The following is an 18845-nucleotide window of genomic DNA, read 5'->3' on the forward strand; positions in this document are numbered from 1 at the left end:
TTTGATGACTGTATGTCAGTTGACTGTCAAAGTGAATATGAGGTTTCCTTTTGGGGTGATGAAAATGTTGCATATTTTCCCAGGTGGTATAAGAGTGTTATTTGAGGTACCCAGAATGCTGCTAAATGGAACTTCTGTCGCTATGCACACTTCCTATGTCTGTGTTTTAATTTATTTTAATAATTATTATAAAATTAATAATGCTCATTAAAAATCAAAACATAACTGAATTGTGTTAAGTAAAAGTCTCATATCCACCCCCTTAGCAATTCCCTTAAAACTCATCTTTTGTAAGAAATGGCTGCTAAAAACGTCAAATGTTCCCGTGAAGGTATTTTCATTACACTACAAACTATGTATCTTATATTTCTTCTTTGTGTTCTCAAAAATTCAAATAACTCAAAAATAGAGCAGGCAAAAAGGGAAAAGTTGCCATTCTCAGACTTCCCCATTCCATTTACCTGTCTGTTGTCACTGTCACTATTCATCTTTTTCCCAGCCCTTTAAGATGCTAAGATCATTGCAGTGACATCTATCTAAATCTATGAACTCAGATTAATTTGAAAAAATGTGGGATCTTTCAGAGGGCTACATAAGTAATCATCTAGCTGTTTGCTTGGCAAGAAATCATAGTTAGGGATTGTATTAGCCTGCCAGTGGCACCCAGGAAAATAGAATTATAAGAGGTCTCATGAGGATTGGCTTTCTACAGACCAGATTCTCAATGTTGCCTGTACAGTACCCAGACTTGGGAAGCTTGTAAACACACACACACCCACAATGCCCAGGGCCTAAGCACTGAAAGTTTTAATGTGCAGTCAAAGTTTGGAAACACTGCTCTACATGAAAGTACATCAGCCATTTTAGTACAAAATTTGAATAAATAGACATCCACATTTCAGGCAAAGTGTTCATGTTTCAACAGAAATAGAGACTGTGGCACTATAGAGATAGAGTGGGGTTTGGGTTAAGTAGTACAATATACAATACAGTTAACCTTTCTTACTAAACCCTTAGTATGATATTTTGACCCTTGAAATAGAATGGAATTTTCTGGAGCTTTGTAGACCTGTGGGATTAAGCAGTGTTCTCCTAATTGTGTTCTGCCCTGTAATTGAGAAGCTTGTTTATATTTTGTTTTTAAGTTCAAGTTTTCCCAAACTTAGGCATCCAACAGATATTTTATTGAACACTGCTTTAAGCCGAGTAGTGTTCTAGGCATTATAGATAGAAGCTGTAAAGGTTCCTGCTTTAGTGGAGCTTGTATTCTAATAGGATAAGGGAAACAAGCAAAAAACAAACAATAGAACACCAAAAAAAAAAAAAAAAAAAAGAAAAAGAAAAAAGTAATAATAATGAGGAGTGTGAAAAAAATAAAGCAGAACCATAGGATGGGGAGTGCCAGGTACACTACTTCAGTAGCCGTGATCGCGAAAGGCCTGTCTTTGTTAGTAATATTTTACCCAAGTCGTGAAATGCCAAGAAGCAGCTGACCATGCAAAGATCTGCATAAGTAGCAACATCATTCCTTTTCTTGTTCCTACATATGCTGATAATTACAGTTTTAAAAAGAAGAAAAAAAGGAATAAGTGAAAGTGAAATTAAAGTCGTTGAGAACAACTTCTGCTTCATTCTGGCTTCTCAGCCTGTGAAGGCACACACATGTCTCTCAGGAGCAAATAAAGGCTGCTCAGATGTTAGGTGCCGCGTTAAGTGCACCTTGCAGGTGAGCTTTGTGTTGAGCAGATACAGGGAAAGAATATCGCTTCTGGCTGTACTGTATGGTAATTCTGCAAACTCCAGGGGCTCTTTTCACCTCTCTGACCTTTAATTTCCTCTGCAATTTGACTTTGCTGGTTTAGCATTATCCCCAAGGTCCCTGTAGCTTCCAAATTCTGTAGTCAGTAAGTTTAATTACAGGTCTTTCCAAATTATTATTGTTTCCAATTTCCCTTAACTTTTTTTTAATGTGCGTATCCAGCAGTGCGCCAGTGAAGTTTATCAGAGCATTTCCAACATGGATGTTGGGTGATATTTTCATTTAGGTTAATGAATTAGATAAGAAAGCGAAACAACAAAAACATGCCATAACTTTACTCATTCATTAGTGATATAAGCAACCTCTTTGCAAAATAATGTAATAGTTTTTGAATACTGGAAGAATATTTTCTCGATTTTTTTTTGTGCTGTTTACAGTGTTAATGACTAGAGACATGACACACTGTTAAGTTTAATCTGTTCTTTATAGAAGCAAGCTTTATTGAGGGTATCATAGTTTAAAGCCAGTGTGACGGTGGTGGTGAAATTTAAACTACTCTTAATAGAAAGAAAAGTTCAGGCAATAGTAGCTTCCTCAGATGAAGAGACATTATGTTATAACCGTAAATAAGATTTTCCTAAAGAAGGCAGCCATTTTCATAGCACAAAGAAGTGAATTAGACATTGCTTATTGACACTGTAGGTGATAAGGTACAATGAATATTCTGTAAACACGCTGATTTCCTTCTTTCCCTTCTCTTCTAGGGATTTTCTGGAAATGTAAATGCAGACAGCGTTGTGTACTATAGACTCCAGCCTTCTATCAAAGCCAAATTTCTGCGTTTCATCCCTTTAGAGTGGAACCCCAAGGGCAGAATTGGAATGCGAATCGAAGTGTTTGGATGTGCATATAGTAAGTGTTTGTTTATCAAACCCACTGAAATAGATATCAAAGGAGAGGTTTTAAAAACCAAACTGTAAACTGACATTGACTTTTTAGTTGTGTAAAGAGACATAAAAACAGAAATGATTTTTGTGGAAAACGTTTTATTTTGTGTCTGCCAATATTGACTTTAGTTTTCAGCTTTTTAGTTCAATTTGGAAATGGAAGCATTGGATGAATGGATAGATAGATATTTGTAAATACATGTGAATGAGTTTATTCAAGCCTAATATTGACATAAGGTCCATAGGTGGTACAAATGGTTTGTGCTTGACTAATAATTGAAAGGTTGGCATTTCGAACCCATCAGCAGCTTCATGGAAGAAAGGCCTGGAGATCTGCTTCTGTAAATATTACAGCCCAGAAAACCCTATGGAACTCAGTTCTACTCTGTAACGTATGGGATTGCCTTGAGTTGGAATCGACTAGGCAGCAGTGGGTTTTAATATTATTGACTAGATTCTAGTTGTCAAACATCAGTGCTTTCCCTCTGTGGATTATATTTGATGGCTTTTCATTTAGATACCCTGGACTGAATAAAAGAGACAGTGTTCCATTTAGTATAATCAGCCATCTGTTATGAAACCAAAGAATGTTGTTCCCTCTAGCCTAAAAATAATACGCCATGTAATTCACTTTAAAATCGTCTATGCCCTCAGCATAAATTAATAGAAAGGGTAAAGAGCTCTGCCAGAATATAAAATTTATTTGAAATACTTTCAAATAAAAAGATAGAAACCACAGATTTCACTTAGTCTCCTCTTAATGAAGCATTTTATTATATCTTTTAGCAGTGAAGGGACCTAAGAGTTATTGATAGTCTACCTCAAGCCACACCATCCTGTTAGATGCTCTTTTATTATAGAACAATAAGTTAGTTAATATGATCCACAATTAGCAGATGTGCAGACTGAGGTCTGGAGAGATTCAGTAATTTGCCCAGCATTTCACAACCAGTACACGGAAGAATCAGGAAAAGAACCCAGGACTGTGCAATTCTGTGACACCATTCTTCCTCTAAAAAAATTTATTTTTTAATAACTAATGCTTTTCTCACATAGATTTTATCACTTTGTGCTGTAAACCAAATTAGTTCTGGTTCACTTTATTTACATAAATGGAAAGTGTGTCATAAAGATGTCAAGCCACTTGCTGAAGTCATCTAAACCACATCAGAACAGATAAACAATGTCCATAGATTTTACAGGAGTCCCTGGCTGGTGCAAACAGCTAACGCGAGAAAGAATGCAGTTGTTGACTGATTGAGTTCCAGTGCCTGAAGGATAGGGAAGGTTGGAACTCCAAACCTGATGTGTTGAAGATAAAGAATTGAAACTATCATTATTGTTAGTGAAGGAGCCCTGGTGATGCAGTGGTTAAAGACTCAGATGCTAACCGCTGCGGTTCCAACCCACTTGGAGGGAGAAAGATGTGACAGTCTGCTTCCATAAAGATTTACAGCCTTGGGAACCCTGTGGGGCAGTTCTGCTGTGTCCTGTAGGGTCCCTATGAGTCGGAATGAACTCAACAACAATGGGTTTGGTTTTGGTTTGTTGTTTAAGTCATAAAGTGTTTTACTTATTGCATTACTGTTAATAAAAACATAAAGTGCTGTGTTTGAACAGGTACTCATGTCTTTAAAAATGGAAATGTATTTCTCCCACAATTAAAGCAGATCCTTTTATATATATACACGTTGTTGTTGTTTGGTGCCCTCCAGTGGGTTCCGAGTCATAGCGACCCTGTGTTCAACAGAATGAAATGTTGCCCAGTCCTGCACCATCCCCACAACCATTGCTATGTTTGAGCCCATCATTGCAACCACTGTGTCAAACCATTCTTGAGGATCTTCATCTTTTTTGCTGACCCTCTACTTTACCAAGCATGATGTCCTTCTTCAGGGACTAGCCCCTCCTGATAACATGTCCAAAGTACATGAGACGAAGTCTTGCCATCATTGCTTCTAAGGAGCATTCTGGCTGTACTTCTGCCAAGACAGACCTGTTCATTCTTCTGGCAGTCCATGTTATATTCCGTATTCCTTGCCAACACCGTAATTCAAAGGCATCAATTCTTCGGTCTTCCTTTGTCCACCTTTTGCATGAGGAGACTGAAAATACCATGGCTTGGGTCAGGTGCACCTTAGTCCTCAAAGTGACATTTTTACTTTTTTTTAACACTTTAAAAAGGTCTTTTGCATCAGGTTTGCCAATGCAATGTGTTGTTTTGTTTCTTGACTGCTGCTTCCATGGGCATTGATTGTGGATCCAAGTAAAATGAAATCGTTGACAACTTCATTATTTTCTCTGTTTATCGTGATGTTGCTTATTGGCCCAGTTGTGAGGGTTTTTGTTTTCTTTTTGTTGAGATATAGTCCATATTGAAGGCTGCAGTCTTCGATCTTCATCAGTAAGTGCTTCAAGTCTTCTTCACTATCAGCAAGCAAGGTTGTGTCATCTGCATATGGCAGGTTGTTAATGAATCTTCCTCCAATCCAGATGCCCTGTTCTTCTCCACATAGTCCACCTTCTCGGATTTTTTGCTCAGCATATAGACTGAATAAGTATAGTAAAAGGATACAACCCTGATGCACACTTTTCCTGATTTTACACCACGTGGTATTGCCTTGTTCTGTTAAAATGACTGCCTCTTGGTCTATGTACAGGTTCTGCATGAGCACAATTAAGTGTTCTGAAATTCCTATTCTTTGCAATGTTATCCATAATTTGTTACGATCCATGCAGTCAAATGCCTTTGCACAGTCAATAAAACACAGGTAAGCATCTTTCTGGTATTCTCTGCCTACAACCAAGATCTATCTGACATCAGCAATGATATCCCTCATTCCACATCCCCTTCTGAATCTGGCTTGAATTTCTGGCAGTTCCCTAATGATGTACTGCTGTAACCATTTTTGAATGATCTTCAGCAAAATTTGACTTGCATGTGATATTAACGACATTGTTCAACAATTTCCGCATTCTGTTGGATCACCTTTCTTTGCAATGGGCACAAATATGAATCTCTTCCGGTCAGTTGGCCAGGTAGCTGTCTTCCAGATTTCTTGGCACATACGAGTGAGAGCTTCCAGCATTGCATTCATTTGTTGAAACATCTCAGTTGGTATTCTGTTAATTACTGGAACTTTGTTTTTTTCCAGTGCCTTCACTGCAGTTTGGACTTCTTCCTTTAGTACCATCGGTTCTTGATCATGTGCTAACTCCTGAGATGGTTGAATGCCGGCCAATTCTTCTTGGTACAGTTAATGTGTATATTCCTTCCATGTTTTTTTGATGCTTCCTGAACCACTCAGTACTTTCCCTTTAGAATCCTTCAATATTATAACTCGAGGCTTGAATTTTTTCCTCAGTTGTTTTAGCTTGAGAAATGCTGAGTGTGTTTTTCCAGCTCCAGGTGTTTCCACGTTTCATTATAATAGTAAAATATAAGTAAAAGAGCAGAAGTTGGCAAAATCTTTAATTTCTTCATCTTTGGCATTAATGGTTGATTCTTCAATTTGAATATTAGTTATATTAACTGGTCTTCTTTGTAGGCATATGGATATTATCCTATTCCTGACGGCATTGTATTTCAGGGTAGATCTTGAAATATTCTTTTGGACGATGAATGCAATGCTATTCCACTTCAATTTGTCTTTTCCGGCATAGTAGACCATAATTGTCTGATTCAAAATGGCCAGTACCAGTCCACATCAGCTCACTAATGACTAGATGTTGATCTTTATACGTTTTCCTTTTTACAAGTTCCAATTTTCCTAGATTCATACTTTGTACATTCCAGGTTCTGATTATTAATGGGTGTTTGCAGCTGTTTCTTCTCATTTTGAGTTGTGCCACATCAGAAAATGAAGGTCTGGAAAGCTTGACTCCATCCACATCATTAAGGTTGGTTCTACTTTGAGGAGACAGCTCTTCCCCAGTCATCTTTTGAGTGCCTTCCAACCTGAAGGGCTCATCTTCTGGCACTATATCAGGCAATGTTCCACTGCTATTCATAAGGTTTTCACTGGCCAATTTTTTTTAGAAATAGATTGCCAGGTCCTTCTTTCTAGTCTTAGTTTGGAGGCTGTGTGGAAACCTGTCCACCATGGATGATCCTGCCAATATTTGAAATACCGGTGGCCTAGTTTCCAGAATCACAGCAACATGCAAGCCGCCACAAACTGACAGATGAGGGTGCTATATATACATATGTGTGTGTGTATATGTATACACACACATACACACACGTATATATCATTATATTATTTATCAGGCAGTGCCTAAGATATGTGTTTGCTCACATTTGTGGTGCAACTGGTCCTGTGAACATTGTAGGGGAAATGGCCACTGTAAAAATAAAAGATAATTTTATTGCCCTCTACCCCTATGAGTTACGGCAATAAATTGTTTTGAAGGAACATCAAGCGAATGGAAAATCCATATCAAAGAGCATGTTCTACTTTTATGTGAGTAAACTTGAAGTTGTTTCCTGAGTAATGAAAGAGGTAGAAGCTAAATTTTATGGGATCAAAGTGAAAGTATAAATTTCAGATATTCTGGCCATAGCACTGTGAACATGTTTATAGATTTAGAGATGTATGTAAGGAAATAATCTAGTGAAATAAAGAAAAAGAAAAGAAGATGTTTGATGATAAAGAGAAACTACTCTAGTTAAGTGTCACAAGAAAAAGTCAGCAATGATAAATAAAGATGAGGAAGGAGAATAACTGGGTGAAAGTTTTGTGTCTGAGGTGTCTGTTGGAAGTGGCAATTAAGCCACAGGAGATAATGCTCTTAATTGTGGATGGAATTGCTGCGGCAATAGCTTCCAGTATAAATTCTGGATTCCTTTTCCCTAGTCACTGTGTAAACATCCTCATTTTGCCATCCATGATCCCCCCCTTTCCCACTCCTAACACAACAAGAGGAGGATCACCCAACTCTTCAGCCTTAATGAACTGATTTCTGTTTCTTTGACATACCATGACTTTCTGACTTTTCTAGCCTTAGGGTTTTTGTCTAGTCACATAACCACCCTTCTTTCCTCTACCTAGGTAATTCTTTTACTCATCCTCTTGTCTCATCATAGAAATCACTTTGGTTCTGACAACCTCCCTGACCACTTTCAGGTCAGGGGACATTACCATCCATTCCTGGACCAGCCTTTTCTTTTTCCATCAGAGCATGTACACGCTATTGTTGTTTTAGTTGCTGTCAAGCCAATTCTGACTCAAGGCAACTTCGTGTGTGCAGAGTAGAACTGCTCCATAGGGTTTTCAAGGCTATGATCTTTTGGCAGCTGATTGCCAGGTAGTACTTTCAAGGTGCCTCTGGGTGGGTTTGAACTGCCAATCTTTCAGTTAGTAGTCCAACATTTAACCATTTACACCATCCAGGGACTCCACTGCACATGCTATACTACATTGTAATTGGATCCCCCTTTTCTGACATTAGTTTTCTGGATAAATGAAGGAAGGAAGGAAGGTGAGTTACAATCTTCTGATCAGCAGACAAGCATGTTGACGGTTCACACCACCCAGTGACTCATGAGTTGCTGGGTGTCTTTCTTTTCCTTCCGATTGGGGGGTCTCTGCAGGCAGGATGTGCTAAACTATTTGCAGCATCAGCTCCCAATATAGTACTTGGCACAATAATGTCAAAAACTGTTTACTAAATGGATGGATTAAGAGAAAAATCCAATTATCCATGAGGTAAATTGAATAATAAACGGACATATAAAGATCACAAACATATTACACTAACACATTGGCAAACTATTAAAGAAACAACTGAGATGAACATAAGCGATTTCAAAGGTTATTATGATTAAAATGATAATAATAGTATACATAGTACTTGGAGACCCTGGGTGGCACAAACGGTTAAGCTCTTGGCTACTAACCAAAAGATTGGCTGTTTAAACCCACCAAGAGCTTCCTCAGAAGAAAGACTTGGCCCTCTGCTTCTGAAAGGCCACAGCCGTGAATACCCTATGGAGCACGGTTCTACTCTGAAACATATGGGGTCGCCCTCAGGTGGAATTGACTCGATGACTGTGTGTGGTTTTTAAATTTTTTTAATACAATACTTAATAAATGCCAAGGCACTTTGTTACTTCCATCTGATACCCATAGCATCTTTGTTTAGGCTGGGGTTATTCTCCGTGTGTTCCAGATAAAGTAACTGAGAATCAGCATTTAAGTGATTTGAGTGTCATTACAACAGTCACAGATAAGTATTAGAGACTGAAATGCAACTTATATCCTCTAATGCTATGCTTAAGTGCCCTTGACATAGTAGATGCCACCAATTTCAAATCTATTAAAAAGGTTAATATAGATTGATATTTAAGTGGCAATAATCATGTTTGTTCCCATAACCACCTGGAGTGGTGTCACTGGCCTGAACTCAATCTATTTAAAGCCATGAGTAAAGTCACCTTTTCCTTGTGGTTCTATGCAGCACTTGATTCTGAGTCTTCTTCCTTTTTACTGTATTAATTTTAGTTGTTTTAAACTTAAGAGTCCCTTAAATCATTCTGTGTTCTTTTATGCTACTGTGTAAAAATAGTACAACCTGTATCCTGTTGATTTCTCAAGGGCTTGATCTCTCCTCTCCATCTCTCTAAAACCAATGCAGTAATGCAGATCTCGAGTGGCCATTCATCATGCTGTTGCCTCATTATTTCACTGTATAATAGTGTGACGGTGTGTGTGTCTGATTTATATTTCTTGGAAGTCAAAGTTATGTGTCTGTTCAGTAATTCACAGGTAGTCATTTTCATATAAAGCAGCAGTACAGCCAGTGTTTAGAGTCCCTGGGTGGTGCAAATGGTTAGTGCAGTTGGCTGCTAACTGAAAGACTAGACATTCCTGCCCACCGAGAGTCACCTGGGAAGAAAAGCCTGTCAATCTACTTACAGAAGATCAACCCTTGAAAACCCCATGGAGCACAGTTCTACTCTGACACGCATATGGTCACTATGAGTTGGAGTTGACTAGACAACAACTGGTTAATAGTTTTGATCAGTGTTTAAGGCTGACTTATGTATAGCAAAGAAGAGTTTGGTCCATAGCATTTTTCCCCACTTGATGAAAGGTCTGTTTGTTTGGTCTTTCAGGATAGAACTCTTTTCCTATTTATACTTTTGGGATGATTCCCAGAGAGTTAATAGGCAAATATTCTAAGTACTTGTTTTAAGAAGAACTCTTTCATGACCTTCAAATAAAGTCAATTTTCTATTATTCAAGTACTTGTTTTCCAGTTCATGCATTTTCTATTCTAAGTTTTCTCTCTTCAAAATTTTTTAGTCATCTGACCTCATCTTTAATGTGATGACTCATGGCTAAACTCAGAGTTAATCTATCCCTGAAATTTATCTTCCAGGGATATGTCTCTACCACCTCCACAATTGTCTCCAAGTGCCACCTACAATATAAATAAGTAAAACATGTTCTTCCCATTGTACAATTCAGTATGCAATGAGGTTAGTCATTTTCAAAGAATACGTTTTTGTAACCTACTTGTTCTTTCTAACAACCCTTGTACTATTGTCTGTGTCAGGATCACTCAGGAACCCAATTCCTGGGTATCACACTCAAATTCTAATTTGGTGGGCTTCAGGCTGAGCCCAGGATGTTGCATGTTTATGGAGAACCTGGATTCTGGTACAGCTGGATCATGGAGCTCAGTTTTAGAAACTGTCTTCTTGGATATATTTTTATTAGCAATCCAGTAGGGGGTTGGGAAGAGCATTGATTTTCAAATAGCAACCCCTAAAATTTAGAAGCCTCAAACTTCTAGAGGAAGGGTAGGATACAAGAATGAGGGGACAACACCAGGTAAAGTGGGAGATACTACAATGAGGGGTATGTTTTGCATTTGAAAAATGCAAAGGTAGAAAACTGGTTTGCTGTTCAAGGAGGTAAAACATTTCTGCAATTTAGCTGACATCCTTCTCAGAGGCTGAAGTGGCTGGTTACCTTCTCCTGCAAGTTTTAAAAATCATTCGGGACCCAGACCTGGTACTGAAACGAAGCTGTGAACACAGCATGAATAACCACATCTCGGAGATATGTGTCTTCCCCACTAAACTGTAAGCTCCTTGGAAAATGTGGTCTTTGCTTTGATACATTGCTCTTTCTTCCCCTGTGTTTACGGAAAAACGGAAAGCTCTCCCTAAATACATGCTGCAGGGAGGAAGCAGAGTGAACATTTCAGCAATGCCACTTTTGACACAAGCCCTGCAAGATATGTGAATATTTTCTATTGGACAGCTCTTTATTTCACAGGTGACTGCATTTCTGAATCATGTGAATAAAGCAGACTATGCCTCTTTTAAGAAGCCCTGGTGGCTCAGTGGTTAAGTGCTTAGCTGCTAACTGACCCCACCAGTGGCTCCACGGGAAGAAAGACCTGGCAATCTGCTCTGGTAAAGATTACAGCCTCGGAAGCCCTATGGGTCAGTTCCACTCTGTCCTGAAGGGTCACTATCAGTTGCAATTGACTCAACAGCACACAGCAACAACATACCTCTTTCCCCAGATTCACGGGGAAAGCTGATGTGAGAGTAGGGCCTATGGTCTTTGGGAGTCACTTCTTTCCTACATTCCTGCTCTAAATAAGAAGATGAGATGGAGGTATTCACTGAGGACAATTTAGGTCACCGACAATTGCTATAGTGAGTCAGCTCAGGCAGGAGGTGACAGCCAGAGAAAAAGCCACAGAGCCCACAGATGGCTCGAGATCATTCTTGCTTCATGACCTGGCAATGACATTGATAATTGAGGGTTTCTTGTGAACCTCAGAAATTTTTTTTTTTTTTTTACAAATATACCAAATGTATTCATTAAACTATTTTTACTGTGCCTCTTTCCCTGCCAAATATTGCAACAAAAAATAATATTATCATTAGTAGTAACTAACATTGATTGAGTGCAAATTAGATGCCAGCAACTCTTTTAAAATAAACATGACTCAGTATTTTGGGCATGCTGTTTAAAAATTTTATATATGTATCTATATCTATATCTATAGATATATATTTTTTGGCAATTCGACCCCATATTGATTTATCTTAGAAGAGCATAGCGCACATGGCAGACATTCTTTACTAGTTAAGCTAAACTATTGTTTGGTTTTAAGAAGACTTCAGGGGATATTTTTAGTTTAAGATTTAGAGATTATCTCTGGGCAGTTTTTTGGGGATTCATCTAGCCTCCATGGCTCCAGAAATTCTGGTTTCCATGAGAATTTGAAATTCTGTTCTACATTTTCCCCTGTTGATCAGGATTCTTCGATAGAATTTTTCATCAAAATGCTCAGTAATGGTAGCTGGGCACCATCCAGTTCTTCTGGTCTCATGGCAAAGGAGGCAGTTGTTCATGGAGGCAATTAGCCACACATCCATTTCCTTCTCTTGTTCCTGATCTCCTTCTTCCTCTGTTGCCCCAGGTGAATAGAGACCAATTGTACTGTAGATGTCCGCTTGCTAGCGCTTAAGACCCCAGGCATTATGCAACAAACTAGGAGGTAGAACAGAAACACCAAACACATTATTAGTCCAATTATATAAATGGGATGTCCTATGAAACCATGATCCTAAACCTCCAAACCAAGAAACCAAATTCCATGAGGTGTTTGATTTTAACTAAGCAGCCTGAGAAGCAATTTGAATGATTACACAGTAACCTTAGTGGGTAGCGAGTTTCTGTTAATGGGGAGGAACAACTCAGAAAAGGAGGGTGAGAATGGTTGTACAACTGGAAGAGTTAACCAGTGTCACAGAATTGTACATGTAGAAGCTGTTGAATTGTTGTATGTTTTGCTGTGTATATTCTCAACAACAACAAACAATAAAATGCATTATTTTTTAAAAATTTGTATGTTTTTTATACATCAGATGTGCCTCTGTAAATAACTTTTTATAAAAGTGACTTATATCAGAGCTATTGTAGGTGAGTTTTCTGTCTATAATAATACACTTAGGAATCATCCTGAATTTGTTTATTTTAGGAGAATGCCTATCTATATGTTACCCAGTGCATGTAACTTATTTTCTGGTAGTGACAGTGTAACTCACTTTCTGAGCTATATTTAGCACATTTCCGGAGACTATTGTTTACGTGCACATGAAATCTGTGATGTATTTTCTGATTGTGGCCAGTTTGTTAATTACTCTACTTCCCTACTTTCTTGTTTTCAGGCCACTTTGATCAAGGTGAGCCTACCTCTTTCCTTTGTCTAGTACTAAATTATTTATTGTCACTGTAGTTTCTCAGTAGTCCGCAGAGCTTTTCTTCATGACAGTTAAGGAAAGAAAGTGCTGGGAGAATGTCTAGGCATCTCAAAATTGAATATTCCAAGAGTAATTCTGGTTTATGGGGACACATTATAGGAGGTGAAGACTGGAGAGTGGAATGATTACTGATTAGGATGGGCCTTAGCCTTGGGTTTCTGGACCTCTGAAATGTTGTGAACTGAGAGAAACCTTTCCCAACTACTGTAACGAAGGTGATTCCAGTCATTCTGTTGATCTCTATCAGAATGCCTCCTTTGCTTACACGGTCTGTACCAGTTTTATGAACTTATTTATTCACTTGATTAATAACGTCTGTCTTCACTGAATGAAAGCTCCATGAGGGCAGGGACCGTGTTTGTTTTGCCCACTCGTTAATATCAGGATCTAGTCCAGCACCTCACACACGGTGGGGTAGTAAATATTTATTAAATGACTGTATTACATTGCGTAGTGGTTCACTTGTGAAGTATATAGACAGTAGCTAAGGGTGAGAGAAAATGGCAAGTGACTTCAGTTTAAGAGATGAAACAGTATGTCATTGCTCTAGGCATCAGTTATCTGATACGTTTTCCACTACCCCGTTTTGCTGATGAAAATTTTCCAGGCACAAAAGCTTTAGCCACCATGGAAGATGAGTATCACCATTATAGCGTAATAATAACAATAGTGAAGAAGAGAAAATAGGAAATAGGAGGCTAAAGTAACACAGGCTAAACCTTTATTGGGAGAAAATTCCCTCGGTAGCTAATTCCCAAAATGGGCTTTATCTGAAATAAAATCATTACTGTGATGGTTGCCTTGAAGCGATATATTAACTCAGAGATAACTGCATTGCTCCGAATGTGTCAGCATTTAAAGTCTGTCTTATTGGAATTCTCCTTAATTTATTGTAATCTAATAATCACAGACCACATTATTTGTATTTGACACAGACTTACGTCGTTCTCATGCACATTCATCCCTCTATCTAACAAGGAATAATTGTCTGGTTAACATTGTTACAGAATGCAATGTTTATTCATGGGCGCTTGGTGAATGAATTCCTTATATGCACATTAGCAAGACGTGAGAAAAATCAAAGCTCTGAATTGTCCAAAAATAGCTGCATAAAGTAGATGAACTTATTTTTTGGGGGAGGGGGCGAATATAAATGGTTTGTATTACATGTGATGGATAATCGAAATAAAATGCATATTTGGGCATACAAGTAGCTGTAATAATTTTGCCAAATGAAAAAAGATGAGGAAACTGTAATGTTATTCTGTAGACTGGAAGAAGTCGGCTAACCAGTTGAAAAATAGCTTCGTGCTTTATCACCTCTTCATTTATTACACAAATGTACTTTCAAGGGTAATTACTTTTTTTTTTTAATCTTTGACTTGTGAAGTGTAGAAAACACTGGTAGGCAATCTGAGTACTATCAGTTTTCTTTTGTGTCGCTTGTTCAGGGTGCAACTGATTTTGACAGATGTACTGGTATAACATAACATCTTTTTTCAGATGAACTGAATAAAAGTGATCTTGACAATGAGTAGATAGGACATTGTCAGAAAGCTGAAAAAACATGTCAGTGTCACAATTATGACACAAAGGCAGCCGAACAGACCTTATAATATTAAGTCAGTGCCTTTGCAGCAATGCCCTTGAAAGACAGAGAATAGCATTGCCCTTAAATATTACTCCTTTGCCCAAGTAAAATAAAATAAAACACATAGGTCATTTTAATATGTATTCGAAGCAACACTTGATATGTCTAAAGTATGTGTATGCATTTGTGTGTGGACCTCTTTTATGTACAGTTTGTACAAAAGTAGGAGCCCTGGTGGTGAAGTGGTTAAGGGCTTGGCTGCTAACCGAAAAGGTCGGCAGTTCCCACTCACCAGCTACTCAGTGGAAGAAAGACCTGACAATCTGCTTCCATAAAGATCACAGCCTTGTAACCCTATGGGGCAGTCCTGCTCTGCCCTGTAGGGTCGCTGTGAGTTGGAATCCACTCGATAGCAATGAGTTTTTTGTACAAAAGAATTTTGACATATCAAAACCACTTTTTCAGGGGCTAACAAGGCATTTCCCTTCAATAACACTGTTAACATAACGTTTCAAGAACACCATTAACCAAATATTGATCGTGAAATATGCAAAGTAGTTTTACACTATGGATATTGATTATAAACCTAATCCTGATTTTCTTTTCTAATAATTTTTATTCAGCTTTAAGTGAACGTTTACAAATCAAGTCAGTCTGTCACATATAAGTTTATATACACCTTACTCCATACTCCCACTTACTCTCCCCCTAATGAGTCAGCCCTTCCAGTCTCTCCTTTCATGACAATTTTGCCAGTTTCTAACCCTCTCTACCCTCCCATCTCCCCTCCAGACAGGAGATGCCAACACAGTCTCAAGTGTCCACCTGATACAGGTAGCTCACTCTTCATCAGCTTCACTCTCTGACCCAAGGTCCAGTCCCTTCCATGTCTGATGAGTTGTCTTCGGAAATGGTTCCTGTCCTTGGCCAACAGAAGGTTTGGGGACCATGACCACCAGGATTCCTCTAGTCTCAGTCAGACCATTAAGTCTGGTCTTTTTATGAGAATTTGGGGTCTGCATCCCACTGTTCTCCTGCTCCCTCAGGGGTTCTCCGTTGTGCTCCCTGTCAGGGCAGTCATAGGTTGTGGTTGGGCACCAACTACTTCTTCTAGTCTCAGGATGATGTAAGTCTCTGGTTCCTGTGGCCCTTTCTGTCTCTTGGGCTTATAGTTATCGTGTGACCTTGGTGTTCTTCATTCTCCTTTGATCCAGGTGGGTTGAGACCAATTGATGCATCTTAGATGGCTGCTTGTTAGCATTTAAGACCCCAGATGCCACATTTCAAAGTGGGATGCAGAATGTTTTCATACTAGAATTGTTTTGCCAATTGACTTAGAAGTCCCCTTAAGCCATAGTCCCCAAACCCTCGCCCTTGCTCCGCTGACCTTTGAAGCATTCAGTTTATCCCGGAAACTTCTTTGCTTTTGGTCCAGTCCAGCTGAGCTGACCTTCCCTGTATTGAGTATCGTCCTTCCCTTCACCTAAAGTAGTTCTTATCTACTAACTAATCAGTAAATAACCCTCTCCCACCCTCCCTCCCTCTCCCCCTCGTAACCACAAAAGTATGTGTTCTTCTCAGTTTATACTATTTCTCAAGATCTTATAATAGTGGTCTTATACAATATTTGTCCTTTTGCCTCTGACTAATTTCGCTCAGCATAATGCCTTCCAGGTTCCTCCATGTTATGAAATGTTTCACAGATTGGTCACTGTTCTTTATCGATGCGTAGTATTCCATTGTGTGAATATACCACAATTTATTTAACCATTCATCCGTTGATGGACACCTTGGTTACTTCCAGCTTTTTGCTATTGTAAACAGAGCTGCAATAAACATGAGTGTGCATATATCTGTTCATGTGAAGGCTCTTATTTCTCTAGGGTATATTCCGAGGAGTGAGATTTCTGGGTTGTATGGTAGTTCTAGTTGTAACTTTTTAAGAAAACGCCAGATAGATTTCCAAAGTGGTTGTACCATTTTACATTCCCACCAGCAGTGTATAAGAGTTCCAATCTCTCTGCAGCCTCTCCAACATTTATTATTTTGTGTTTTTTGGATTAATGCCAGCCTTGTTGGAGTGAGAGATAATCTCATTGTAGTTTTGATTTGCATTTCTCTAATGGCTAATGATCGAGAGCATTTTCTCATGTACCTGTTAGCTGCCTGATATCTGCTTTAGTGAAGTGCGTGTTCATATCCTTTGCCCACTTCTTGATTGGGTTGTTTGTCTTTTTGTGGTTGAGTTTTGACAGAATCATATAGATTTTAGAGATCAGGCGCTGGTCGGAGATGTCATAGCTGAAAATTCTTTCCCAATCTGTAGGTGGTCTTTTTACTCTTTTGGTGAAGTCTTTGGATGAGCATAGGTGTTTGATTTTTAGGAGCTCCCAGTTATCTGGTTTCTCTTCATCATTTTTGGTAATGTTTTGTATTCTGTTTATGCCCTGTATTAGGGCTCCTAGGGTTGTCCCTATTTTTTCTTCCATGATCTTTATCGTTTTAGTCTTCATGCTTAGGTCTTTGTTCCACTTGGAGTTAGTTTTGTGCATGGTGTGAGGTATGGGTCCTGTTTCATTTTTTTGCAAATGGATATCTAGTTATGCCAGCACCATTTGTTAAAAAGACTGTCTTTCCCCCCCGCAATTAACTGACACTGGGCCTTTGTCAAATATCAGCTGCTCATACGTGGATGGATTTATATCTGGGTTCTCAATTCTGTTCCATTTGTCTATGTGCCTGTTGTTGTACCAGTACCAGTACCAGGCTGTTTTGACTACTGTGGCTGTATAATAGTTCTAAAATCAGGTAGAGTGAGGCCTCCCACTTTCTTCTTCTTTTTCAGTAATGCTTTGCTTATCCGGGGCTTGTTTCCCTTCCTCCATATGAAGTTGGTGATTTGTTTCTCCATCACATTAAAAAATGTCATTGGAATTTGGATCGGAAGTGCATTGTATGTATAGATGGCTTTTGGTAGAATAGACATTTTTACTATGTTAAGTCTTCCTGTCCATGAGCAAGGTATGTTTTTCCGCTTAAGTAGGTCCTTTTTAGTTTCTTGTAGTAGTACTTTGTATTTTTCTTTATATAGGTCTTTTACATCTTTGGTAAGATTTATTCCTAAGTGTTTTATCTTCTTGGGGGCTACTGTGGATGGTATTGATTTGGTTATTTCCTCTTCAGGGTTCTTTTTGTTGATGTAGAGGAATCCAAGTGATTTTTGTATGTTTATCTTATAACCTGAGACTGTGCCAAACTCTTCTATTAGTTTCAGTAGTTTTCTGGAGGATTCCTTAGGGTTTTCTGTGTATAAGATCATGTCATCTGCAAATAGAGATAATTTTACTTCCTCCTTGCCAATCCAGATGCCCTTTATTTCTTTGTCTACCCTAATTGCTCTGGCTAGGGCCTCTAGCACAATGTTGAATAAGAGTGGTGATAAAGGGCATCCTTGTCTGGTTCCCGTTCTCAAGGGAAATGCTTTCAGGTTCTCTCCATTTAGAGTGATGTTGGCTGTTGGCTTTGTATAGATGCCCTTTATTATGTTGAGGAATTTTCCTTCAATTCCTATTTTGGTAAGAGTTTTTATCATAAATGGGTGTTGGACTTTGTCAAATGCCTTTTCTGCATCAATTGATAAGATCATGTGGTTTTTATCTTTTGTTTTATTTATATGGTGGATTACATTAATGGTTTTTCTAATATTAAACCAGCCTTGCATACCTGGTATAAATCCAACTTGGTCATGATGGATTATTTTTTGATATGTTGTTGAATTCTATTGGCTAGAATTTTGTTGAAGATTTTTGCATCTATGTTCATGAGGGATATAGGTCTGTAATTTTCTTTTTATGTGATGTCTTTACCTGGTTTTGGTATCAGGGATGTGGTGGCTTCATAGAATGAGTTAGACAGTATTACATCATTTTCTATGCTTTGAAATACCTTTAGTAGTAGTGGTGGTAACTCTTCTCTGAAAGTTTGGTAGAACTCTGCAGTAAATCCATCCGGGCCAGGGCTTTTTTTTGTTGGGAGTTTTTTGATTACCGTTTCAATCTCTTTTTTTGTTATGGGTCTATTTAGTTGTTCTACTTCTGATTGTGTAAGTTTAGGTAGGTAGTGTTTTTCCAGGAATTCATCCATTTCTTCTAGGTTTACAAATTAGTTAGAGTACAATTTTTCGTAATAATCTGATATGATTCTTTTAATTTCAGTTGGGTCTGTTGTGATGTGGCCCATCTCGTTTCTTATTCG

The 18845-nt window shown here is 38.4% G+C and overlaps 1 protein-coding gene across 6 annotated transcripts in view; it reads left to right on the plus strand.

Moving 5' to 3' along the window:
- The window catches only part of CNTNAP4 (contactin associated protein family member 4), a 385387-nt gene that overhangs the window by 231367 nt on the left and 135175 nt on the right, over nucleotides 1-18845 (plus strand). For all 6 annotated transcript variants that reach the window (XM_049864933.1, XM_049864936.1, XM_049864939.1 and 3 more), the window contains exon 4: nucleotides 2524-2671. In XM_049864933.1, the coding sequence (XP_049720890.1) occupies nucleotides 2524-2671 (148 nt within the window). The remainder of the gene's footprint in view (nucleotides 1-2523; nucleotides 2672-18845) is intronic.

This window comes from Elephas maximus, chromosome 21 (assembly GCF_024166365.1).
Source record: "Elephas maximus indicus isolate mEleMax1 chromosome 21, mEleMax1 primary haplotype, whole genome shotgun sequence".
NCBI classification, from domain to species: Eukaryota; Metazoa; Chordata; class Mammalia; order Proboscidea; family Elephantidae; genus Elephas; species Elephas maximus.